Source organism: Varanus komodoensis, unplaced genomic scaffold, assembly GCF_004798865.1.
Source record: "Varanus komodoensis strain SLA01 unplaced genomic scaffold, ASM479886v1 scaffold13_3, whole genome shotgun sequence".
NCBI lineage: Eukaryota > Metazoa > Chordata > Lepidosauria > Squamata > Varanidae > Varanus > Varanus komodoensis.
The window spans coordinates 10070044-10097936 of NW_025335409.1; the positions used below are offsets into that span (position 1 = coordinate 10070044).

At 41.5% G+C, this 27893-nt stretch overlaps 1 protein-coding gene across 6 annotated transcripts in view; it reads left to right on the forward strand.

Annotated features, from left to right (window-relative positions):
- The window catches only part of CACNA2D1 (calcium voltage-gated channel auxiliary subunit alpha2delta 1), a 452873-nt gene that overhangs the window by 198203 nt on the left and 226777 nt on the right, over window positions 1-27893 (forward strand). For all 6 annotated transcript variants that reach the window (XM_044423417.1, XM_044423419.1, XM_044423424.1 and 3 more), the window contains one exon: window positions 7645-7704. In XM_044423417.1, coding sequence (XP_044279352.1) covers window positions 7645-7704 — 60 coding nt within the window. The remainder of the gene's footprint in view (window positions 1-7644; window positions 7705-27893) is intronic.

Below are 27893 nucleotides of genomic sequence, written 5' to 3' on the forward strand. Positions count from 1 at the left end.
TGTAAAGGAATCTTAAATGACATGCTAAAAAAAAGTAAGAGTTCCCCAACTGGATAAGCCATTTTTGCAAGATTTTATGCTGGCTGTCAGGGCAGATTTGTAAGACGATTGCTTATTCTTTCTGCCCATTTTTCTTTTATGGCACACTCTTGTCTTAGGACAAGAAAACATTTCAGATGTAAAGCTATCTGTTTGTCATAGTATTGCACAGCCCTATTGAGTTTTCAATTTCTCCAACTCCTGACAAGAGGAAGGAGGGGGAGTAATGGGCCATTGGACACTAACCAAAATTGATGGTCAGTGCTAAGCCCTGGGTTTCAATCCCCTAAGCAGAGAGCTTGATTTAAATTAAAGCAGGATGTTCAGTTTGTTGTCTTTAGCCGACAAATGGCAACAGATTTTTTTTTTCAGGTGCCAGCAACTTCATGTTTAACTTGTTCCTTGGGACCATCAGTCAGCTTTTAATACAGGACTTGGTCCTATTTCAATGTCTTAGGCCCAGAGATCAATAAGTGAAGTTAGGACTCTCACAGGCTTTTCAGTGATTCATTGAAGAATAATTATATGATAGTCAGTTCACACGTGTTTATTTTCTCCAAGGGCTTTTGGATGCAGACACACAACATGGAGATCTATTTTAGCTATTTGCATGATCGCAACTTCAGAAAGCAGTGCTGCTGCATTAGAGAAGTGGCTGGGATTGTATTCACGTCTCCTTGTTTTGCCAGTTTTGACCGTGTCATGCACGTGACTTGATAGGAAAAGTAAAGGTGAATCAACTAAGCACACAGCTTGAATCATCGTGGGTGGTGTGGATAAAAATATCAAAGATATCAGCTTTGCAGATGTTCTCAGATACTTTTTCTGATCCTTGAGATAGCAGAGTTTCCCATCATCCTCAGCCAGCATGGTTAGTAGTTTGGGATGCTGAAATGTATGGTCGAATGACAACTGGGAAGCCAAGGTTCCCTGCTCTTGGTTTATAGGCTGTAATCTTATCCAGGCTTACTTGTCAGTATATCCCATTGAATTTAATGGGACTTACTTTTGAGGAGGCACATAGAAGATTTCATTGTTTGTCATACTGCAAAACTCAGTTGCAATGCAAACCGAAAACGGAAGCCTCATGCTTCTTTAAAAATGTAGATATTTACTGAGCTTAATATGATATACAATATCTTATTCTGTGGGAATAAAGCCAATATATCCAATTCTGTTTCATTATTTGTATTTGGATATTTTTCTGCCTCAAATATCCTGGGAGAAAAACATATACAGTAATGTGATAAAAATGTCAAAAAGAATTAATGTGCTGAATTGCATAAAATATTACAAGTATGTCAGCACTTTCATGAGGCATTCTAGGTGTGTGTGCATGCGAGAGAGAGCGAGAGAGAGAGCGAGAGAGAGAGAGAGAGAGAGAGATTATTTAGCTTGTAGCTTTCAGGTGAACATTTATTAAAAATCAAGCACATCAAGACAAAAAGCAAACTAATAAGAATTGCATACTTTTATAGGTCAGTGGGTGAACCCTGTTTAAATTCTTTTAGACTAATAAGAGTGTTTATATGTATGCACATGTGTGTGTCTCTGTGTGGGTATAAAATGCATTTTCCTACATTTATTGTGATTCTTTACTCTTGATAGTTTGAGAGCACTTTATACAATGTCATCATCCTGGACAGCCTCCCCTGTGATTTCCAAGCATTTCTATAGTTTTTTTCAAGTGAGGAAAGTGAGCCATTAAATTTCAAATATGGAACAAACCAAAATGAAAGGCTCATGCATTGTCACATTTCAGCTACTCTGCAGTGCCCCTTTGTGGCTATGTAATGGAACATGACAAAAAGAAAAAGAAAAACACTGGAAAAAGGATACATGTAAAGGATCATTTAATTCTTCATTTGGAATCAGAATCCTTTGCATAGTGGCAGATTGAAAGCCACTATACAGAAACCCCATGTCCATTCCTATTATCCTGGGTATAATATTCCTATTGTCCTGGGTATATTGCCCTTGTATTAACTACCATCTTCTCTTCGCATCAAATTCGGAGGAGATTAGCTGTGTTAGTTAGAGCAAAACCAGCAATGAATCTTGTGGCACCTTAGTCATGACTTTAAATCCATACCTAGCAGCTTTGATTTCCCCCTTTATCTTTACTTGAGAGATATTAGCATGGGAGGTCAGGGGCTTTTCATATGTGGATTGGAACCATGCACTGACTGTAGAAACAAGGTGGAAACAGGAGGATAACAAACTGCAGTTGCTAGTTAGATTTAAATTAATGATTGTTTTGAAGATATTCATTAAGCTATAAAATTTCATAGCCTTGAGTTTCCTCCATTAGATGAGATGCATGAAATACTATGCTGCTCTATTGTTAGAGCAGTACAACAATGGAACCCATTGTTGGAGCAGTACAATACATGCGGTGGAAAATGTATCTCCTTGCCATGTGCAACTAGGCTCTGAGTGCATTTTATGATAGCAGATCCAAAGTGTCCTGGTTTGTGGGTATGATATAAATGGAGAAAAAGTTGGCGAAGGAGGGAGTGGCCACCTATTGCAAATACTCATTTAAGGTTTTACAGAAAACTAATGGGGAAAATGAATTAGTAATGTCCGCCTAGTGAGCGTTCCCTTTCCTCTGTGTGTCTCACAAAGGCAACATGACGGTTTAAGAAGAAAATGTTCTTAGCAGAGAAACTTTTAATCCTAATGTGGCTTGTTCCATGCTGTGTAGATTCAAGGCATTTTGTGAGTATATCTTCACCCTACATGAAATGAGATTCTGGGAAATACAACACCACTGTCATCACTCATCGTGTACTGTGCAGTGTTTTCTTCATGTTTGTAATGGGTTTGTAATGTTTCCACATTAGTGGAATGAATGTAATTGCTTTCAAAGACATTTTAATGCTTCAGTACTTGATTTCATTCTAATTGTGCCTTGCACTATTGCTTGTCTATAAGAATTCACCATTTGTTACTGCAAGTACATTAGCTGATCCTTACTCAAGCTGAGACCTAGGTGGTTGCATGCATGCTGAGATACCATGAAAGAACCTCCAGCCCCGGGGATGCCTGTGTTCTGTAAAAGTATTATCTGTGTTGGAGAATAACTAGGTAGAGAAGTGAGCTGTAATATTCACTCAGGCTTGCATTTCTGGGAAAATGTGGCTTTGATAGTCTAGCTTACTGTAAAACAGACATTAATAGGCAAGGCTTGTACAAAGGGGGAGGGGGAACGCCTCTCATCTTCTTTTAAAGTCAATGTGGCAGGTGTGTTATGTCCAAAATGGACTACATTAGTGATTAGCAGCGCCTGCGCTCGTCTCCTAACCGTGACGCCCCTGCTTGGCTCAGCCACGTAGCCAGGCTCTAGTCCAGTTGTTTCCAAGCTGCTCCCTTCAGATGTTCTTGGACTGCATCTTTCATCCTGCTTGACTGTTGGACATATTGTTGGGAACTCAAGGGAGTTGGCAGCCAAATTATATAAAGGACCAAGGCTGGGGAAGCGGCTGTAGATTGTGTCACAGCCCAAACTCGTAAACTTAGCTGACCAGCCACGTGTGGCAACTTAATAGGAGTTCAGTGAGCATCCTGTGTACCTCGTTCCCCTGAAACTGTGAAAATGGTGGATGGGGATGGGGAGAGAGAGGCCTGAGGAGACATTCTGTACAGCCAGTGGGTCCTCTATTCAATTTGGTAGGCCATGGATTGTGTTGACCTGCTTTAAATGAGGAATCCCCAACCTTTTTCGGGGGGCAGTGGGCATATCTGAAAATCTGATAATGTCCTGGGTGCGCCTACAAAATGGTTGCTGTGAGGGAGCCTGCCCTTCCATGAAACGGCTGCTATAGTAGTTGTGTCAAATTGTACCACACACATTCCTTTAGCAGCCAGCATTTCCCTTTGCAGTGTGGCAGCCTCCTGTTTAGTAAAGAACCACAACAGGTTCTTTGGCAGGCATCAAGGGGTCTGTTGTGGACATACTGATGTCCAAGGGCACCATAATGGAGATCCCACCTCTAGCTGATTGCATACTAGTTTTGCCTAGGAAGCTTGTCTGCTCCAGGACTGTTCTTTCTCTTTCAAACATCATGGGGAAATAGCCATATGAACACTGACGTACTGTTGAACCATGCAAAAGTAGAAGCAGCTGCTTATATGCAAAGATGACATTGGGTTGCTGGCAAGAAAAGATGACAGAGCAAGAATGCTAGCAAGTAGCTATTAGATAGATGGTGATTATGGATTGGAGTGTTAGATTCCCTTTTACTTTGTTGCATTGTTTCATCAGACACGCTTTGATGTCCCCATGGTTTCCCTGGGCATTACTTATATAACAGGTTCCTTAGAATGCTGTGTTTTCACCTACCGGTTTTTAGCTTTGCAGACAGAGGTGTAATGAGTTTGTTTTCACATAGTAGAATAATAGCCCGAAGTATTAAGAGGTTCTCAAATATGCATAATTCTACTGGAAGAAGAACAGTTGCTGGGAGCACAAAGAATTTATTCTATTACACTGTGTCCTATTGTGAGGTCTTTTTAGAAGCGCCCATCACATTAGCTGTCAGAATTGTGTGCTGGTCAAGAAAAGATAAAGATATGTGGGAAAAATATGCAAAGATGTGAAGATGAATAAGCCTTCTTGGGAGCTGCTCTTTCTGGATCAGATAAAGTTTCCCCATGTTTCTTTCCTTCCGATGGCAGTACATCAAAACCTTTTCACAGATTAGTAATACACACTTGGGATTCTCAGGCCAGACCTTTCAATGCATAGTCAGTTTTCAGACTGATGGATGATATGGCCTTTCTTTCTTTTTTTTCTTTTTTTGGTGGCAATCTTTCATGTTTCTGTAAAAATGAACAGAAAAGTTCAGAGGGTGCACAAAGTAAATATTATAACTTGCATGCTTTTCTTATTTTTGCTCTTTATATTTCGCACCAGTATTGCACTGAATAAGGAGTAGCAATGCCACCCGAAAGATTAATACAAACCCATTGCCTTCCTTTTGTCTTCCCTTTCTGCCTGTGAAGCCAGAACTGGTTTAAGGGTAGAGACAGCATTTTAAAAGGATAGTTGTTTCCAATTATTCTTTGGTAACCACTGTCTTAGCGAATTGTAAGCACTGGGGGAGCATAGACAATAGTCATTAGATATCATGTGTGCTATGGGATCATGCGAAAATGGCACATGAAGGGATGTTGATACTTGCATGGAGCTTTAAGCTTCTTTTTGGTAGATGATTACCTACAGGGATGCAAACAGAGTAACACTAGCAGTTACAGCAGTCATACTGCCATGTGCTGCAATGCTTTCCCAGAAGTGCATATGGAAGATTCAGCTTCTAAGCTGTGTGTACCTACTTGAAAATATATGCAATGGATGCAAATTGTTTTCTGGCCTCAGTTCAGGGTGTTGGTCCCACTTGGTCCATCACTGCTCTGGCAAGTAAAAGGATAAGGAAGGAGGATACAGAATCGCAAGAGGGTTTGGGGTGGGATAAAGGAACTTTGGAACTTCAAACACATCATCCCTGCAACTGGAATACCTCCAGCCACATTGTGCTATCTGTGGGAGTGGGGAGTGGTGAAAGATCTAAGTTACCTTCTGAAGAAGGCATCTTCCTTGGCCTGGAGTTGGCTGGGAGCCTGGCAAAAGCCAACTATGTGATTCTCAAAAGTTGAGTCATTGACTTGCAGAAGCCAGGCTGCAGTGGACTGACCCCATATTCATGTCATACCAGTATGATAAGGAGCATAAACTCTTGGAGGTTTTGCCTTCATGACCCTACAGCCTTTGGTCCGTTGGTCAAGGATGTTTGGCAGATTGCCAGAGGATGCAGCCAGTATGTAATGGACTAGAACATAACTGCATTTAGACTACATATCCATTTTATGGGTCCAGACACTATCCCGTAATAGCAGGCGCAGTTGCTCGAGGGTCTGCTTGTGTCATGCCTCACAACTTAGGAGCTGAGCTGACTTGGCCTGGCCTTAATAAGTACTTTAACAAGGCTTCTGCGTAGGGTGGGGAGTTGCTATTACAGCAGGCACAGGAAATTAAATCCGTGTGGAATTTGTATTAATATGTGCTGTTAGGAGCCTGTGACTCACACATACATCCTAATTACTTTATGACTGAGCAGAAAGTGATGGCTTGCACATGGGAATGAGCTATTGCAGGTCTGACAGCGCAGACAGAATGCTAATCTAGTGTCACACACAGAATCTGAAATACACCAATTTCCAGTGGTCACAGTTCTCACATCGAGCTGAAAGTCATCAAATGATACACATGAATGTGTGAAACAGTCCAAAGATTTGGACTGTTTCTTTCTGTTTGCCTCTCTCTCCTTCTTCACTCTCTCAATGTGTCAGATTCTTCTGCATTTCCTACCAGCTGTCATGAACATATTTTGTTTCCATTATAGTAGTTTCCTTATTTATGAAAATATCTACGAGTGGTGTGGTCAGCTAATAGTAACACTATCAAATTGTACAAATGGCTGGGTCTCCATCACCAACTTAGTATAGTTGTCAGCAGCGTTACTGTGTAGCAGTGTTGCATGTCACAGGTATTATTGTTGACATATAACTCCACAAACAGTTTCGGAATAGGATCCCATAAAGGATTTCCCCCCCTCTATAGACCCATTAGACCACTACAGCTTTCAGGGGAGACCTTGTTGACCACATCACATCTTATTGAATCTCATTGAACAGCAATATGGCAATGGTCCTTCCATATAGAAGCCCTCCCCCACCCCCATATGGCCTCCCCTTTGTGTTACATTAGCTGTCAACAATTATATGCATTTTACATCCATTAAAAGCCTAATTATCCTGGCTTTCTCCAACAATTAATTTATTTTAAGTCTTGTTTTCTGGAGCATTATTATCTGTAATATGGCTGCATTTTTATAGTGGTTAATTGTTTTATGATTTGTTGTAAAACATTTTGGGATTTTTAAACTGGAAATGGTTTATATATATTGTGAATTAATTCATTAAAAAGATAATATATTAGGCTCCAATACTAGCTGCAACGCACCTTTTATAAAAGTATACTTTTGCAGCATTTTCATATGGTTATTTGAATTGCTGCGGACCACTGGATGGGGAAGACATCAATGAACTGCCCATTGTATTTTCTGTTGGTGCTCATTTCATTCCTGAGTGGAGGCAATATTCTGAAGAGTGGGTGCCACCCCCAAAAAGACCCTTTCCTGAATGTCATCAGATGGACATCTGTAGGGCCTCTGATGATGTTGTACAATAACCAGGTAAATCTACTTGGCATATTAATCCAGGGAAGGCACATTAAATTGTTTCATTCTAAGATGCAAACCAAATTAATTTCTTGCCCATTTCTACATATGGAGTGATACTAACCTTGATTGTTACATGAACATTTCTGTGGCTGAATTATCTTTGCTTGTGTCTATTAAAGTAACAAATCAAATCAAACAAATCTATTAATGCTTAGATTTTATTCTTGCTTTCTGCCCAGGCGATCAGGATTGGTGCTGTTATAGCTGTCACAAGAAATTTCAGTTTCTTCGATCTGCAGATATGATGTCTGCATTACAGAAGCAAACTGACTTAACATTCCTTCCCTTTGTTTTTCTTTAGCGCCTCGCTGAAGCAGCAGAAAAATTTCAGAAAGAACATCAGTGGCAGGATGAGTTTGCGGTGAGTATGCATGCTTATTTTCATTTGTTCCATATAATTAGGTCATTTCTAATTTCTCTGTTTGCCGGGCTAGCTATACCAACAAGCATTTAATTGTTTCAGTTAGGTTTCCTCAAAGACATGAAGGACTTACAGACAGGACACTACTGAAGAAATGTTAGTTGTTTTTTAGTTAACAGGCATTGGCAATTGGCTGTACAGTCCATGCTATAATAAGATAATGAATGGAAATCAACACTGAATCCATGCTGAGACTTGGAAGTGAGACTAAATTAATCAAGTCATCAGACTAAATAAAGGATTGCAAAATATTAATTATTTCTGGTCCCAGTCTTGCTCCAATTCCCAACCAGATGTCATTGAGATGTCTTGCTTACCCCATGTTTGCCTGCTGAAATACAGTTCCTCTCTGGCTATAGAAGCACAGTGAACACCCATCAGGATGCCATTATGTTGTTAGCAGCCAGTGTTTCTCCATCGCTTTAAAATTCTATATTGCTAGTTGTCCGGAGGATCCATTCTACTCCAAAACTGTCTCAGAAATATTTTTATGAATGAATGGATAAATATACATCCTATGAAACTTGATACACATGATAGACCTCTGAAATTTAATTAGAAACTAGTTCAAAATACCACTGTAATTAGTGGCTCAGAGATGTTTTTCCAAACTGGTTTTTTTTTTTTTTTTAATGGAAACAACTTTCTTTTTATACCTTCTATGCAGAGTGAGCCAAAATGTTAGGTATTGCTGCACCTCTTACCTCTTCCACTGAAAGAAAGAGAGAGAAAAAGCTTTCATAAACTGGAATGGGAAGGGGAAAAATCAATGGTAAATAAGCTATAGTACCTCTAGTTTTGTCATAAACACTTTAAAAAAAACATGAGTGGGACCCAAAATAAAAAGTGATGGTGTGGCTCATTTTCAACATTCAGGCAGCATCCACATGCTGTTATCCATTATTTTCCACCAACCACACTCAATCCACATTCTGCATCACTGAGCACGCTCAGTTCTCATTGGAGGGTGTTTTGGGGGTTCCCAAAAACCATATTTGGGAACCCCCAAATATGGGGCTCTGTGGATGCTGCTGCTAACATAAGCCTCATCACTCACTCCTGAACATAGAAATAGAAAAAAAGTGCAATTAGTGCGGTCAAAGCTAATTGTGAATAAGTTGGTTTTTGGTTTTACTTTGAAGATAGTTTTCGACACTGTTTTCGAGTGTTTCAAAAAATATTTAGTCCCATATAAAACATGGTCATAATAAAAGAAACATTTCTCTTCTATCCTTGTGTAAATGCCGAAACAGTTAAGACAGTTTCAGAGGCTCCTATATGCCAGCCACAGATCTGCAAAATGAAAGAATTGAGCCCTGATTTTATGCCGTTCCTTTCTTGCTGTACACTTGGCAGTGAAACTTTCCAACTGGAAGAGTATTCATGTGTCTGGGCTAAAAGCACTTTCTTAGCATTCGCCAGTTAGAGGAGGACACATCACTGGATAGGGGAAGGCAATGTTAGCAAAGTGATGACCAGCAGGCAAAGGCAATCCATCAGTACAATACTCAGCATTCCAGGAACTGGTATACCTTGACAATTTAGGTTTGATGCTGGACTTGCAGGTGTTTGGAAGAATTTCCTCTGAACTCTTGTTATCTTGTGTGTACCATGAGCCTAAGAAAGGGTAAATAGGCACAGGAAGCAGCCTACCTATCAGAATGGTCAAATGAATCTAGCTAGTGGCAGTTGAATGACTCCAGATCATCTTAGAAATATGTGGAACCTCATGAGAAATATAACCTTACCCAAATATTTTTGATTCCCTAAAATATATTTTAAAAATCAACTAGATCTTTTATCTGTGGAAGATGCTCCAAATTTGTTCACTTTTAAGTTCACTTTAAGCAAGATCCTATAACATGGGTCCTCAAACTAAGGCCTGTGGGCCAGATCTGGCCTGCCATGCCCATTTAACTGGCCCACCCCACAGGTTTTGCACTTACCGGGTACACACGTGCGGGCGTGTGGCTTGCTCACGAGAGGTCGTTTTGAACTCGATGGGAGAAAACGATCTTCTCGTGAGCAAGCCGGCATGCGCCGTGCATGCCTGGTGGGAGCTTGCTCATGTGGAGGTCATTTTGGATTTGCTTGGAGAAAACGATCTCCTCATGAGCAAGCCGGAGCCTTGCCCTGTGCCCTCCCTTCCTGCCTTGCCTCATGTGCACGCGCGTGTGCGTTCGCCCCGCCCCCACAACGCCCCCCCCCCACCAGCACCTGTCAACCGGCCCCCTGTTGAAAAAGTTTGAGGACTCCTGTCCTATAACATGTGAAAGATGTGCTGGACGACATATTCAGAAATGTTGTTCATCTTGCACAAATGGTTGTGATTTGTCCTAAAATTGCTTTCACCTGCAGAGAAGGTCTCCAACTGGCCTGGAATGTGCTTGAGGCAGAAATTCAGGGTCAACGTCTGTTGAAATATGCCCTATTTTACAATTATACAGAGGAAGGTGTTATCCAACACAGCTGGTACTCCCCTGTGGCTTCACTTTCTTTAGCCCTTTATGTTCAGTAAAAATAAAAGAGGGTCGGTTTGTACACTCTGCACAGACAGGTTGTAAGTCATCAAATTTCACTGCCAGGAAGCTTCTGCAAAATTGTACTGAAAATCTAATCTTTTATTAATACATTCAGTGAAGGAAAGTCTGCAGTTAACATAGTATCAACATGCATATCTCTTTTTTGGCAGAAGAAATTGAGTTGTCATAAAAGCAGCTTGAAACCAAGCTTATGCCTTTCTCTTTTGAATTGGGATGGAGGAACTGCATGGAATATAACAACCTTGACATTAGGTTATGCAATTAAATTTTGAATAAATGCATTAAGCTTCTCATAATTTAATTTGTTCCATTTTAGCCAGAAGTAATCTTTCATTTCTTCTGGCCTACTTTTTTAATATATAGAAAATGCCTGTTCAGATTAGTTTGCACACGGATCTGGCTGCTCAACTTACTTTTCAGTGTGATTTTTCTTGTTCCTAATGGCTGTTCCCTGAAATAGAATCAGCACTACAGAATATCTTTTTTGCCATTGGACTTGAGCAAGGCATCCTTGTTCTTGAGGTGAAATTGAGCTTGCTGCAGTTTCCTGTTTCCGCAGTGGCTTGCTTTCGGGTGATGGAAGTCCTTTCGGTACAGCATGAGTCAGAGACAAAGCAAATTTCTTTTGAAGCAGCTGGGGAGATGTCGTCTGGTTTGGCTCCCCATTGGCTCTGAATCAGCAATGAGTTTGGCAGACAGCTTGTAGCACAATGATAGCCTGTGGTGATCGCACTTGGCAGTGGGGTGCTTTGGCCCTAAAGGGAAACTAAAAAAGAAATGGCTTTAGCTCAAGTTCTCTTTACATCAGAGGTAGGTCTCATAGACCTGTGAGCCAGGGGCCTTTAAACATTCTGCTTATGGGAACCTTTCCCCCCAAAGTGGTCAACCTGAGAGGGCAGTCCTCTGTTTAAAGTGCTGTGAGATATTAGTTATCTGTGTGAAGGCATCCTTAGTTTGAAGGGCTGTCCAGTCCAAGTTTGGTATGAAGATCCCCTTCGAACTGTCAACTTCTGAGAATGCTCTTAAGTCCCAATTTACACCAGATGACAGGACCTGAACCTTGAAACTCATAGGAGAGGGCTGAAGACTGCCAGCCCCTCTCATCTACAAAACACTTGACTGGCATTTCAATAGTTCCTTTTGATACTTCCCTGTTGTCTTGTTTCTTGTCTCTCTCCCCTTTCCTCCAAGATCTTTGGTGTGTATGATGCTGCTTCTGTTCCTGTTGCTTGTGCTTTTCTGCTTTACTGTTCTCGCTCTTAAATGTGCTTCAGTTGTGCTTGATTTCAGCCAGCTCCTATGGGTGGGAAACCAGTTTGAATAGCTCCCTTTCTTTAGCTCATCACATTTAGTTAAAGATAAAGAACCACAATCAGGGGCCTTGAAGCTGGGGCCTTGAAGGAGTGCAGTCCCCCAAAACATGTCTACTTTATGCGATCTCCACTTGGTTCATTGGTATTCACTCCCAGGCATGTGAGTACAGGATGTGTATTGTACGTTTCTGTCGTAACAAAGTAGTGTTGCTAATGCAGGGGGGATGTGGCAATTGGTGGGCATGACATCAGGGAGAGGTCCATGTGAGGCATCCTAACTCTTGTAGGGACTGAAACTGTTACAGGAGGGGGATGAGGAGCTGGATAAAAGGTTGTAGTTTCGGTGGCAACCTTCTGATCTCTACTGCGGTCAACTCTGCCTTCCTCTTGAGGACTTGAGCATGGCAGAGCCCAGAAAGTAGCTGAACTAACAGAAATGGGGAAAGGCACAGGAAGTAGTTCTGAAAGGGCTGTAGTGGGAGATGAGCAAAGAAGGGCAGAGGGGTAGAGGAGGGTTTTACCAAAAACAAAATACAAGTTAGGGCCAAACTGTGTTTTGTGTACACCATCCAACATGCAGCTTCATCTTCAGCTTCTTTCATTTTTTAGACATAGTGGGAGACTTCTTACTTTTTTCAGGCATTTTTCAGGGAGGTTGCAACATGTAGGAAGGAAGGTTTATACATCCCCTTCCCAGCTGCAGATTCTTTTGAAAAACACCCTGTGTTCTGCTGAGGGACAGTAACACCCCCCCCCCCACAAAGTGTCAGTGGGGTTTTTCCCGCTATGCCTTAAAGCTGTGCATCGGGAAGGGAGGATGCTGGACCGTTCACAACTGGGGAAGAAAAAGGTCACTCTTCCTCTCTTCTCCACCCCAAGAAATGTCCTTACTGCACTTCAGAAGTTAAAGTCCAAACTTACTCATGTTGGCAACATATGCAATGTCTGATCATACGGCTTGGCCCTTTGAACAGCGCCTCAAACAGAGGCACATTCCAAGCTTCACAAGCGAGCACATGCCTGATCCAGGAGCACATTGCATCCTGTTTTCCTCTTTGGATACTGATCATACAGTTGAGGTCAATCACTGGAAAAGTGGCAATAATCTATTTTACAGAATGCATCCTTAAAACTCAATTTCACATTCATTTTTAATGGCACCTACTATAATAAAGTTTTAATAGCCTTTTAATGCTTTCATCTATAATTTAAGGATGAAGTGAATGGGATAATTACTAAAAAGGGTGACAAGATTGCAAAGGAATGGTTGGGACCTTGTTAAATGTATGCTCAAATTAAAAGGCAATGGTTTTTATTAAATACTGGGTCATAATTCTGCCTCTCCCTTACCAGATTTTAACACAATGCCAATTACACTGGACCTTATTTGCATATCTTATGAGGTACATACTATAGAAATGTCAAGTGTTCTGCAGAATCTTAAATTCTTATAAATATGGCAAGAAGCAAGGTAGTGAAGGCAGATTAGAAAACAAACTTTAAATGCCATTTTTCCTTGTTTGAGTACTTTACCATTTGGTGGCATATCTGAAAATGATATTCCTTTTTCTTTTTGAGTGCAATTAGTCTGCTGCACAGCATCCCTCCTTTTTTGTGGGGTCTCTAGTGGTTCTCTGACCAAGGCACTGTCCAGCTTTACCGATGATGTGGCATGCAAACTTCTAAGCACTCACATCAGGCACAAGATCACTTGTCATTTGAATAAAAATTTGCTCTTATGAAGTTCAGTTTTTGCTTGGAAGTAGAGGAAACATAATTTGAAATAACACATCTGCTTCTTGAGATGCTGCTTTTGTTTTTTCCTGAAGGTCTGACATCCTGAAGATGCTACTTTAAAAGGAGAGGAAAGTATACATAAAACAAATTATATTCTCTGAGTTGGGTATTTTGTCTTTGTATTTGAGGTTACATTTGATTGCACTGGAGTGGCTGGTTAGTTGAACCCACAATGTTAATTGCCCCTACACATGTATAAATGTAAGGAGAATACAAATTGAATCTTAACAAGTTGTGTCTTTCTACTTCATTTGCTTTTTACTTTTCTGTATGCTGAAGATTGCTGCAGAGGCTTCAGAGGACTGATTAGAAAGTATAATAGCTATTTTTCCTAAAACAAATCCATGATTTAATAGAAGCCACTGTTTTATGGTTGCTTGAGATAAAGTGGTACCTTGGCTCACGAACTTAATCTGTTCCAGGACTCTGGTCGTGACTCAAATTGGTTGTGAGCCAAGTTAAATTTCCCCATAAGGTTCAATGTAAATAAGGTTAATCCGTTCTGTAACCATTTTTTAAATCAGAAAAATGTGAAGCAAAGTGACAAGAATAAAGATCATGGCCATCTCCCCCCCCCCACCCCAAACACAAGCGCGGCCATCTCCACGCCTCCCCAGCATGACCGAGATTGTGCCAGTCATCCCTACAGGCACCCGTCGTCCCAGTGTGCTGGGAGGTTGGGGCGGGAGACAGGCATGATTGCGGGCGCACAGTGGGAGGGAGAGATGTGCACAAACAGTGCGCTGGGGATGGGGAGATGGCCCCGATTGCAGTTCCATTTGTTTGACAGGAGCAGCAAAGCAGAGCCACGGGGGAGATGGCCGGGATTCTGCCTGTCTTTCTTGCAGCAGCACGCCTCTGATCACACATGCCTTCCCTGCACAAAAGCAACTGGGATCGTGGCCATCTCCCCACTTGGGGGGGTGGGGAGATGGCTGCGATCTTGGTTGCCACCCAAAGCGGTGTTCGTGACAAATTTTTGTTTGTGACCTGATTTGTTCGTGAACCAAGGCATTCATGAGCTGAGGTACCACTGTATATTGAGACTTGCTGGTAAACACTGATTCATAACACTGATGCACATTCCAGTGTTCCTGGAGTTGCCATGATCGTATCATTTCAGCACCTGGCATGAAAAAGTAGGACTACACTGATCCCCCACAGCAAGGAAGTCATGTGCCTCCTGTTCATAGTCATGGCATCAGTTTCTCTGGTTGGTGTCCCTCAGGGCCGAACTACACATTACATTATCTGGTTAGCATGTTGCTGACCATAACCATTACCCTCCTTTAGTGTAAACTGCATGCAGCTTTGATTCAGATTACGACCTGTACACACTGGAAGGGAAGGGCTAAACCTTCCTTTCCATGGTGAGGGGAGTGGTGGTTAAAAATAATAATAAAATCTCTACTGAAATCAATGGAGATATTTTCCCTTTTTTAACCCATTGGCTAGACATGGAATCTTATGAGGAAAAGGGGTGGAGCAGATTGGTTCATAGTGCTCCTGTTCCAAACTCACGGTTATCCTGAGGGGGAAATATGTCCAAGCGACCATGCTACAGCATTAATGTAACATGCGGTTTAATGCTCAGTTTTCGGCACTGCTTGTATTGGCTCTTGGTTTCCCTGGGAATGCTCAACAAGAAGGCATTAATTATAGGGAAAAACATGCTTCCCAGTTATGTTCTCCTCAATAGTAAATTCTTTTGAAGGCTGGATTAGCTGTACTTTCATGCCACCTGAAGTTATTGCAAGCCTTCAGCTATTTGCCCCCGTAGAGTGAATACTTAGCTGTATCTGGTTCTACCTGAAATTGATCCATTTTTAAAAGGTTAAGTTAAGTCCTTCATCAGTTGAAGTATTAGTTCTGTGCTTTGCTTTCAATCTAAATGAATGGAATCTTAAACTTTAGAGTCCAAAAAACAATCAAAACCTTATATGATGGGGGATGGAAGGGAGATCAGATGGATTCGATTTCTTTGTTCTTCAGTTAGTATTTAATGTAGAGATACAAACTTAGAGCATGGCACATTTATAAAGATCACCTTACCTCAAGTGAAATTAGAAGAATCACATGCACTCTTCGCTAGCAACATAATAGATTATTCCAGCTAGCTGTGCTTGACTTGGGACACACTAGCCAATCCAGTACAGTCTTTGCTTGGCTACCAAGGTGATATGGTATCAAGCATGTCTTGTGCCAGCCGTGTCAGTTGTTGTGACTTAACAATGTCTATTGATGTAGCCAACAGTTTGAGCTTAAGTTTCTCCTATTCAAAAAGTGAGATTGGAAGATAATAGCTGCTGGAACGGAATTGCTATCATTCCTCTCTCACAGTGTTTTGTACATTACTTTACACTCACTTAAACTGAGCTATTTCACTTAAACATATAATGCTCATTTAATACCTGTTATTGCATGTTTGTGGAGAGCCCTTTGTGGAGTTACAACCAATCCAAAATTAAGGGACTGCAAGTAATTTCTGCCCGGAAAAACTCATGTCCCTGCTGTTATAAACCAGTAATTCGAAAATCTCAGAGAAAGCTTTGCAAATGGAATTGACTGTCCAGGATCAGTGGTGTAGGGTGCTAGGTGCATGTGCCAGCACATACTTATTCCATGTAGAATGGCAACCAGTTAATTGGTCCTCCCCTAAACTAACGGCCCCTGCCTAAATTAAGAGGATGCTCTAGAAATCTTATTGTTTATAGCAAGCATAGGAGTGCTGGGGATTACAGGGAAATGTGCCTGATCCTATAGAAATTCTCACTAGATGTTCTCACTGACGGGGGAACTCAGCATGATAACCTATCTTGTGTATTAACTCAGTTTTGCCTTTGGTGGTAAAATAAGGAACAATTTCAGCACAGCCATATGAAATGTCACAAACCAACAGAAATCACTGTTAGAATTATACTGTTAATGCAGTGGTTTAGCATTCTATTTTTATCCTTCATTTTTTAAAGTACTAAATTGTGCCCCCTCCTCCCTGCTCCAGTTAAAAACAGACAGATGCAGTCAGTAGAGACAGCTGAAAATAAGTGGTCACTCCAAAAATTTCAGTTGAAATATTGGTTGGAATAAAATACTTAGCTTGATGGCAGAAGACAAGAACAAAGCTGGGGATGACAAATTATTTATTGTTTGTTTATTTGATTTATATGCCACCAGATTAGCCATAAACTGGTGTATATAAAATAAGTGACACAATGCAATACAATACAGCCAACAGCCAACATAAAATAAATGATAACCAAGAGAATAAACAGAAATAAATAAGGTAAAAAGAGAAGCAGATGCAACATAAAACAAATTAACACACAATAATACAAAAATATTTACACAATACATAAAATAATAAAATCAAAAAATGGTAGCAGCAATGAATTAACCTTTAAACAATCCATTAAAAACAAAGCCCAGCAAATTCACCCTTGAAAGTGCCTGCGAAATTAAAACATTTTCAGCTGGCATCTAAAAGAATATAACTCGCCTTCCAAAACAGGGAGTTCCACAGTCTAGGTGCAGTCGCAGAAAAGACCCTCTCCCATGTCCCATTCAGTTGTGCCTTACCACATGGCAAATAGTTTTCCGAGTAGATCCTAAAGAGTATACAAGTGCATATGGGAGAAGATGGCCTTTCAGGAATCCCACCTGTATTTGAATATATGAGATGAAAGGAAAGCTGTATATAAGGTTGACTTCAAGGGTGAGAACAACTGGTGAATCCAAGTGCATGTGTCCTTCCTTATTTCTTTTCTGGTTCCTGGAGTATCTCCTATTTCTTTTTCAGTTTCTTCTGGAAATGTAACTTTCTTAATGCAAATGATCATAATCATCCAGGGAGAATCTAGTGTATTCAGAAAGAAGATTCACTGATAAAGCAAAAAAGCCAGTAAAATGTTAGAGGCAAGGAAAGAAGTATAGCTGTTGCTTATCATTATATATATGTGTGTGCGTGTGCGCGCGCGCACATGTGTGCACACCATTCTATTTTAGCAGAAAAAATAGATATATGAACTGAGATTATGGATCACCTCGGTATATTGATCGCAAAACTAATTAGAAATGGTGCAGCTTCTGAAAGGAGAAACCAGGTCCTATATCACTCCGATTTTCATGTCATTTAGACACCACTGGAAAGAAAATACAGTTGCATTATACTTTTGGGCTAATGACCGTTTCCTCTGCTCCCGTACAAGCAACTTCTTATTAAAAACAATGGTATTGAATTCATTAGCACCTTACAGGTACTTTAGCCTTGTGTAACGAACATGCTGCATTGTTAACAGAAGCTTACTGAAAGCTAATGTCTTCTTCCTACTTTCTAAGCACCTCCAAAGACCTCTTAACACTGATGTAAGATTCTAATTATTTTATCTGCCATTTTCAATTCCAGATGGAGCTGCAGGTTTAATAGCTATTTCAGTGGGTGAGAGCAGGCTCCTGGAAAGCTGCTCTAGACTGGAAAGTAGGCCTGTTAAAGATTAAAGTCAGAAGATCGGCTTTTTTCAGAAGGCTGATTGGCTTTCTGGTTTTAACCAGTTAATCAGTTGATTGTCCAATTAAAATTAAATGCCTGTTTTTCTAAAGGCCAGTAGCTGTTCTTGGTAGAGAACACCATCTTTTTTATCTGCAGTGAGGGGGTGTAAAAGAGAACGTAGGCAGCACAGGAGCGCCGAGTTCAGATGCAAGAGATCCAGGGCCAATTGTAAGCCTCACTGGGTCGCCGCGGCCCTGCTAGACCATCCACACATCGCCTTACCTGCTGAGCGAGGCGTACACTGGCAGGGCAATGTGCAGATCCACCTTTCCTCCCTATTTAGTAGTTAACATATGTTGCTGTTACAAACATTTTGCAAGAAAAATGAACACTAAAAAAGTCAAACTATTACCATGCTGATAAACAGAATGACAAGTAAATATGGTACAAATGAGAATGGAAAGTAATGCTTCTTTCTAACAAAGAGTCTTTTCCAGACATTAGCCGTGCATCATGATATTCTCTCTCTCTCTCTCTCTCTCATTCTGGCTTGCTGCTCCAAAGCCCAGAACTTCTCAAGCTATGGTGCTGTTTTCCAGGTTTCTAAGGGATCAATTAATTTGTTGATTGTTATCTGCATTGCCAAATGCCTGCCATGACTTCTTGCAAAAGCCATTGTTTATGCTCTTGGTCAATCATTTTTGACAGCATTCCCTTGAACTTCCCCAGGGACTTCACTTTCTCCCTGCAGTCCGGCTAGCCTCTTAAACCAACTTTTACTCCACTCTTATTAATCCCCAGGCTACTAACTTACTAGTTTTCTTTTCAGTTCTTCTTTTATTTATGTATCCTTTGCCCCGTATTTATGAAGATTCAGCTGAAATGCAGTGATGGGTTCATAGCCTTTTTCTGCCAATAAGAATAACCTTCTTATTGATCATATATGCTTTAATCTGAGTCCACAGAGGCCTCAGAAAGTGCTAGTGGGATATCAATTATCTTGACTGCATTTAGCATTTGAGTATTTTCATAAGGCTTGGAAAGAATATAGGACAACAGGTTTGCCAGAAATAAGTCCCTCTATTTTTCTCACACATATACTCAGAGCATAATTTTTTGGAAGGAGAACATCAGATGCAAATTGGATGACATGGTGCTATTGATTCAGAAACTAAGAAGACAACATGCATGATAAATTTTACAAGTATTTTGAAATATCTTTGAACTGTGAACAAGAGTGCCTCTGAGCACATGCTCAGCCAAGAAATTTCTTTTCAATGCCACACCTCTGAAATCCACTTCTAGCACCTCCACCTTAAGCTTTCTTCCATCAAAGCAGCTTAATTTAGATAGGGGTAAGCTTTCTTCTTGTTGCTACTGTTATACAATTCAGAATCAAGAATGCTTGAAGATATATGTATTTATTACATGTTTATAGTACCCAGTAGCTAAAGCTTTCTGGGACAGTGGTGGGGCTAGCAACAATTTAAAAAATAACTATTTAAATTTTACAATGAATTTTAACACAACAGTGTCAAATAAAAATATAAAATATAGAGTAAAATCTAGCAGCAATAAAAAGATTGAAAATGTAATATAGAATTTAAAACAGTCTAAAACATTCCTGGAAAAAGAAGGAGGTCTTTCCTGGCACCAAAGAAAGTACACTGTAAGTGTCAAGTGAGCCTCCCTGAAAATCATAGAATCATAGCATACTAGAGTTGGAAGGGGCCAAGGAGGCCATCGGGTCCAGCCCCCTGCTGTTGCAGGACACCAATTCACACCATCCCACTCGGAAGGCTGTCCAGGTCCTTTGTGAATGTCTCCAGTGTGGGAGAGCCCACTGCCTCTCTTGGCAACCGGCTCCACTGTCATATGTAAGGGCCAGGAGGTGGACAGTGGCTAAGATAGGCAGTGTGCCGGGACCAGGGTGCTGATGCGAAGTGAGGTCTTCCCACTTGGTAGGGCTAGAAGCAGGTGGCATGGTCAACAGTCCAGAATCAGGGTCAAGGCAGCCGGCAATCCAACATTGTGCAGGAGAGGAGAGAAAAAGCACAGTCCAAAAACAGTCCACTGGTCTGATTCCAGGAAGACAGTCACGTAAGGGTGGTCCCAATACTAGTGGGCTGGAGCAGGGCAGGAACAACTGGAGCAAGTAAAAACACACAGGAGCAGGGCAAGGGTAGGCGAGGATCAAGCAGGACCAAGGCAGGGACTAACCAGAACAAGACAGAAACAGCTGGAGCAATCGGGAGCAGACCAGAGCATGCTGGAGTTTAAGACAGGAACAACTGGAGCAGAGCTGGAGCAAGGCAGAAGCAACTGGAACAGGGCTGGAGCAAAGTTCATGGTGTGGTGATGGAGAGGCCAGAGCACAAGAGACTACTTGCGTTGTTGTGGCAAAGAGCAGCAGTGTCAGGAGGCCTTTGATGCTGGTCTCCAGGGCCTCTGGTTGCACTGCATAATTGCTCCTCAGGTATTCCCTGCACACACAAAGGTGTGCCTGGTTCTGTAAGCAGTTTCAGGGTCACCCAGGCCCCGATCCTGACATCGTATTGCTCTCACAGTGAGGAAGCTTTTCCTGATATCTAGCCTGAATCTGGTTTGCTGCAGCTTGAGTTCATTATTCCATGTCCTACACTCTGAGATGAATGAGAAGAGATCTTGTCCTTCCTCTTTGTGACAGTCGTTCAGGTACTCACCCTGAACATCTCTCAGCCTCTCCTCATAGGGCTTTGTTTCCAAACCCTGGATCATCTTTCCTGCCCTTTTCTGAACCCTTTCCAATTTTTCTGCATCTTTCTTACATTTTGGTGCCCAGAACTGGACACAGTATTCTACGTTGAAGAGGTCTGGGTAGGAGAACTATTATTTCTCATGTTTTGGAAGTGATGCTTCTACTAATGCATCCCAGAATAGAAGAGAATTCCATTCTAGAGGTAGGGTGCCAGAACTGAAAAGGCCTCCTTCCTAGAAGGCACACACCTGCCTCAGAAGGATCCTGTCAGTGAATGCAATGAGGATACTGAATCATCCTCAGATCTGGGGCAAATCAACAACATTTAATTCCTCACCGGACTCCTTGAAGGAGAACTTGTTCTGTCAGTGTGACAATTCCCTGCATGTATTATGTGTCATGTTGGCATGTTTCGTGTTGATGATGGTTCAGAAATTCTGTGTGTTGCAGCCTCTGTGTCTTTTGCTAGAATTGTCTCTTCACTCATTGCATGCGCGCGCGCGCGCGCGCGCGCGCGCGCTCTCTCTCTCTCTCTCTCTCTCTCTCTCTCTCTCTCTCTCTCTCTCTCATGCCATTTCCCTTTGATTAAATCCCACATGGCTGGATGCATTTTCTTGAAGGGGCTCTGACTGGGCTGTACTGTAGGGACACATTCTGACAGAAATTGACCATTGTGTTTGGGATATATATTTTTTCACATTTTCTCTCCAAGGTGGGAGAAGTGAGGGCACTGTGGTGATACTAATTGAAATGATGCTTGCTGTTTGCTTTTCTCATAAGAGGAAAGTCAATTAAGACAAATCCCAGGCAATTACATACATCTAATGAAGTAGGCAGCTGACTACAAAGGCTCATAGTGGTGCTTCTACACTTTTTAAATTAAAATATGTCAGAGAAATCCATCTTCACAGAAGTGGCTGTTTTCCCTGTGGTCCAGGCCAAGGTTGGAAATGACTATTCCCTCCTCTCCCCTCCCCTCCCCTCCCCTGTAATATAACCCTAAGTAGTTATTTGTCTATTATGTGCTCCTTGTTTCTGTCCATTTTTATTAATACCTATTCAGTTTCGTTAATATTTTAACTATACGTAGCTGACTTTATATCAACAGGTTTACTACACTCGTGGCTTTGAGACTGTTTAGCAGCCTTTAAAGTTTTCCTCAAAATTATTTCTGGTAAATGGGTTGACAGCTTGAGAAACTAAGTCTTTATGCAAGCTAGCATGCTGTAGGATATGCCCCTAAGTTTCCCAAAGGTTGTTAGTTGGTTCTGATCTTGCTGTATTATTAGCACTGTACAGCACGATGTCCATCTTGGTGATCACTTCCATGGTGTCTATCTCTGTCTTTCTAATGTGAGAAGCTGGCCTGATCTCCACGCTGCAAATGTGTGAAGGGGTCTTGTGCCTGCCTTTTCATAAAGGAGAGAAGCGGCACTTGTCATCTGTGAAAAAACAGAGCAGCTGTAAGTCAAACTTGAAGACACACTGCTTGGAATCTGCAGTTCCCTGTGCTGATTCAGGGTTTCAGAGGGTCCTTGGCCTCCCACCTTAGTGAGTAACCTTTATCACCAGCTGCTGTTGTTCCTACTCCTCTTTCTCAGCAGGAGTACCACTTGCATGCTTGCTGGGCAGAGGTCCAGTGAGCAAGCAGGCTGTCACTTCCACTGCTCCCCTCCTCACCCCCATCCTAGTCTGGGTTAGAGTTAGAGGCAAGCAAGCAAGCAGATCGCAGTGATGGGGCAGTCTGTCCGTGGGCCCCTGTTGGGTTGTGGGCCTTCAACAAATGCTCAGCCACACCTACCCTTGGCACCTTCCATAAAAGCCATAAAAAGTGACTTTTCTTGTTTGGGCCCTTTTGCCACCCAAAACAGATAAGGAAATATCCACTGAGACAGGATTTCTTGAATTGGTCTTTTACTTGTTAGTCCAGATCTCAGTCTTAGGGAACATGCATTGTCCATGCCTTCACAGAAACTAGCTACAGTTTCTCTTGACAGAAGTACATATCTGCATACCCTTCCCGCTTTTATTTGCTTAGTTTTAGAATTATTTTTTTCCAGATAATAGTTGTCAAATTTAATTGCAACTTTTTATAATTCATGCTATTGTCAGTTTCTATCATTAATCCTCAGTTTTAAAACATTGCTTTATATTTTTGTGTATTTGCACCTGCATTTCTATTGTGCACCATTGTTGTGAGGTGTCAGCTCACCTCACAGTTGTAAATGACCTACACTTATGCAGGCAGTAAAACTAAAGTCTTTTATTGCTACTTTTCTACGAGATTTACGATGCTATGAATAAGCTCTACTGCAACGACCTTTACAAGTTAGTTGCTATCTTCTTGGTGACGTCCCTCAGGGAACCCATGTGGGATTAGCTTTCTTTGTCCCACCTTTCCCCCCTGAGGTGGGACAAAGCCTCCTTTTGTTCCAATCAGCGTAAGCTACGTCTAAGAGTCGCGCGAGACAAATCTATCCCACCTCCTGCGTCTTCTGTATCTTGTTCAGGAGACTCAGCGTCAGGAGGAAGGGGGGCATCCTGCCCATGCTCTTCAGAGGCAGAACATGTAGCATCTTTTCCCTCTGGGCCCTCATGGTCGGACAGAGGCTTGGCTGTTTGCTCAAGGGGTAAAGGGTCAGGATGAGGGATGGCTCTCTGTTCAGCTACTCCCAAGTCAGGTTGTGGAAGAGTCACTTGGCCACAGAGCCTCAAGTATAAGTCCTCCTGTTCTGACGTATGATTCTCTCTTTGGGCGTTTGACTCTTCCTCGTGAGGTGCCGCCTCTGTTGAGGCGTCAGACACGACAACCATTTCAAGCACTCATTGAATGGAGGGGCAGTCCAAAATTATTATTATATATTAAAAAAGCTCATTTAAAGCACTGACTACCAAGCTGTTAATGCCTTTCTTCAATTTTAGCCAAGTCTGTTAAAACATCCTTTAAACTAATAATCAATGTAAACATCACAAATTGTGGCACAGAAAGTCTTGCTGAATCATTCAGACATTAGCTCCTTGATGCCCACCTCTTATCACCCTACTGTGTGAGAGGGCTGATCTTGCAGATACAGAAATCATCTGGAATAATTGATATAACTCAAGCTAGAAGAAAGTTAATCCAGGTAACTGCCTGGCAATGACCCACATTTAATCTTAAACCAATGGAAAGTTCCTCCTAAAACACTCTAACTCTTGCAAAAGTGATTGTGCATATTGTGTGTTTGAGAAGGCATGCAAATATAATGGAGCTCTCCGTTGACCACAATGATGCGGGGGATGCAGAAGATGTGGAAGATGTGGAAAAATGAGTCTTTCTTCCTTTCTTCTAAACAAATATGAAAAATAACCATTCTGAACTTGGCTTACTGCACACAATAATATGATGGCTACAACCAGGTTCTGTTGCCATTGCAAGAATTAGCAAAGTCAGCTACATGACTGGCCACCTGCCTTTCTAATCTCCCGAGAAGAGCTGTGAGCAGTGGCAGTGTGTTTATCAAGCAATTGATGTAACCTTTCATAAATATCATTTTGGCTTTTCTTGTAAGATTCATGGCTACCTTGCACACCAACTATACAATGGGTAGTTTAATTATAGGATACACCACAACAGGAAGGGGTGATGGGCACAAATCTAGAAATGGGATTGGACATGTTCATGGAAGTGAAGAGTATCTGTGGCTACTATCCTTGCTGGCTGTGTGCTACCTCCTTCACCAGAGGTGGCAAGTTGCTACACCAGTTGCTGAGCAGCTTGGGCAGGACGGAACCTGTGACCACGTGGTTGCCACCATGTGTACATAATGCTGGACTAGATGGACCTTTGGTCTTGTGCAAGATGGCTTTTATTTAATGTTTTGATGTTTCTAGTGGTCCATCCAGGTCAGTGTTAACTTGTTGGTCCTCCACCTAAGAGTTTTGAATAGCTGTTGGACAGCTTTGCTTGTGACTTCATTGAATTAATTTGTATCTTGCCACAATAGAATTTTGATGGTAAACAGTGAGCTAATCCCAGCGTGCCTTAGACTGTATTTGAGTGTATGTGTCTGTTTTTGTTCTGTTTTGTTTTTCTGATCATTCAGTGATAATTCATACAAAAGGGCTGGGTCTTTCCAAGTATCCCCCCCCCACCCCCTGAACAGGGGACCACTCTTCCTAGACCTCACTGCCATTCAGCCCTCCAAGCAAACCCAACCTCTGAGTGGGTTCCGGAAGAGGCATTTGAGCCTTTGTTGGTGTGTCCTCAACCGGCCAGGAAATTTCCTGTTGAGGTGCCTGGAGTTTGTAGTTTTCTGTGCCTCCTGAATCAACGAATTGCTTCAGGTTGGGAAAGGTATACAGAAGTAGTTGTCATAGCGAGGTATAGGGAAGTACATTCAGATCATCTCAATATCTCACTCATTAGACAGAGAAAACTGAGCACATGTGTATGTGAAACAACCATCAGACTTGTTTTTTATTTGCATTGCTTGAGTTATGGCCAATAATGCTGTCTAGTTTGTGATCACTGGCTTAATGGTTGGGCTGGTGACATATACATCATCAAAGAAGAAAGGCCTCACCAAAAAAGAAAAGAAAGGGGACAGATTTATAGATGCCTAATTATACATATAGATGCAAATGCAGAAATCACTATAATTTAAGCAGAAGTATACTACATCCAAGTAAATATTTATGTCAGACTTTTCCCTATGCTAGCTGTGACAGTGGCCGTTTGGACACACATTAATCTTTGGCAAAGGTTAATTGTGATGTGTGGAGAAACTGACAGACTTCTCAGTCCTGCATGATAAAGAGGCGGCATAGAAACTACCCTTAGCAATTCATCTGCATGGCAATAAGCTTCCCTTGTGCTTTCACACATTATTTTGAAATAGCTGTCACAGAAAACACAAATGTATGCTGGCAGCGTCAAATGCCGAGCTGTGATGATTGCCAGTAAATAAAACCCATTGCTGCATGGATTTACTCAGTGCCCTGGCTTCCATATGTAGATTTCTCACACATGCAGACTTTATAATAATTTGAGACTTAATATATTATCATACATTAGTAGATAGTATTAGATATACTGTTGCTTTTTTAACAATCGGAGAATCTAATTTCATAATCTGCAACTGATAGTTGGATCATATGAGGGGGTGAAGGCAGGTGTTGTGTCCACTGCTGAACCCAGAATTGTCAAATGAAATGTTTGATCATTGACCAGCTGCATTTTCAGTGTCCTAAATGCTATCCATAGTTTTAGTCCATTCATTTTAGATGTGTTTCCAGGCTGTTCTTAAGCTTGGCAAGCAAAAATACTTACTCTGGATCATGGAAGATAGATCAGTTATGCCTTAATTATTAACGGATCATCTTGAGCACATATTGAGGACAACAGGATGGCAGACTGCAGAGATTCTAGCTTAGGGTAGCTTAAGGAAGATGAGAAATCATAATGACTTGTGCAATACTATGTGAAATGCCTTGTGCAAAACTTTGCACATCAACTTACACAATGATCTGTGAAAAAGCTGGCATAAGCACGACATCTGACACATGCACAAAGATAAAAACAGAGTTTCTTCATGGGGTAGAAACTTTGTGCAGCAGAATAACACCATTGGTTACAACTCAGTATCTGAACAGGTAATGGAAAAGATTGTTGGGTGCAATTTTCCTCCGAGTTGGGCTCTTCTTCATCACTTTAAAGTTAGTTGCTCCTCTGAGGTATTTTGGGAGAATAGCCAGTGTGTTCATCTTGCCATGTTTGCTTGCTTTTTCCACTTAAACTGCAGCTTAATTGTAGCTACTATTATTTCAAGTGTTGAAGGCAGAGCTGAGGCAAGAGGAAATGAACAATCACAAGGGTAGTTAAAGCTGTAAAAAGGCTTTATTTGTGTAGCAGCTCTAATGGCCCAAACAGTCAGAAAATTGAGCAAGATTGTCTAGGAGCAGAAGTGTGCTTTCCCTGCTTTGCTCTAATGTGTTTCCACTTTCCACCATTATTTCTGGACAAGCAATCTGGATAGGATATTGCCAAGTTTTCCAGTGTATATTATATAATGCCGTGTTTTGACATGAATATAAAGTTGAAAGAACTGCTAATAGAAAATACAGTAGGATTCAAAAACAAGATTAGAAAGCTTAGAACAGGACTTCTGCCATGTGAGCACTTATTTTTCCACTGCAGTGCAGTCTTAGCCTTCCTACAAGGGGCTTGCTCCCTGCCCACTCACAGACTCCCATTATGCCACTTACAGCTAGTGGGTGACACAGAAAAGTGATGCGTCCTATCTTATACTCAGTGCGAGGTACACTAAGCCAAGTGTGTGCTACAAACAGCGAGCTTGTAGGGATTACAGAAGGGTTTGTTTGTTATTAAATTTATATTCTGCAGACCGATAGTCCAGTGGGACTCTCTGGGGATGACAAAATAAACAGAATCAGAACATACATATCAACAAAGTAGCAATAAGACAATAATATACATGTATATTATTATCTTTCAATAATATAAACAAAACACTGCAATAGACCCAGTTCATAACAATATAACATACAGCTGAGAGTTTAGATGATGATGTGAGAGTTAAGAACAATGTACATTAAAAGCCTAAAACATCCTAAAGTTTAATTCCAATTAAAATTTATACAAAGTAAAATCAATTATTAAAATATCTGAAAAATAGAGTTGGATTTGCCTGGTACCAAAGGCGGCACTGGCAAACTGCAGTTGGGAGGCTATTTCTATAAATGGGGCTCAGCACTGAGAAGGCCCCTCTTCTGTCTGCTATCCTCCTTATCTCCTTGGAGGATGGCAGAAGGGCCTCTGAACCTGATATTAGGGTGTCTGGTAGGTACATACGGGAGCAAGTGGTCCTTCCAGTATCCTGGTCCTTCAAGGGTTTCCAGTCTTTCCTTTCAGTCATCCAAAAGGCAGATCCTGGTGCAGTTCATAAGGCAGAACCAGGTAAGAACATCAGAAGAGCTATGCTTGTTTGGCCAAAGTTCTTGCTAGTCTGGCAGGGACCATCCTGCTACTTAGGTGTAGCCCACCAGCATTTCCCATTTGTGTCCCTACCTAAAAACTGTAGGCCAGTTTTCCACAACCTAGTGCTTTCTAGATAGTTTGGGTGTCAGTCCTACTACCACTGATCACTGGCTGGGTCGACTGGGGATGATGAGAGTTGAAGGCCATCATGCTGGGGAATAATTCTGCAGGCAATATGCTGCCATCTTGGCTAGTAGCAATCGATGGTCTTCTT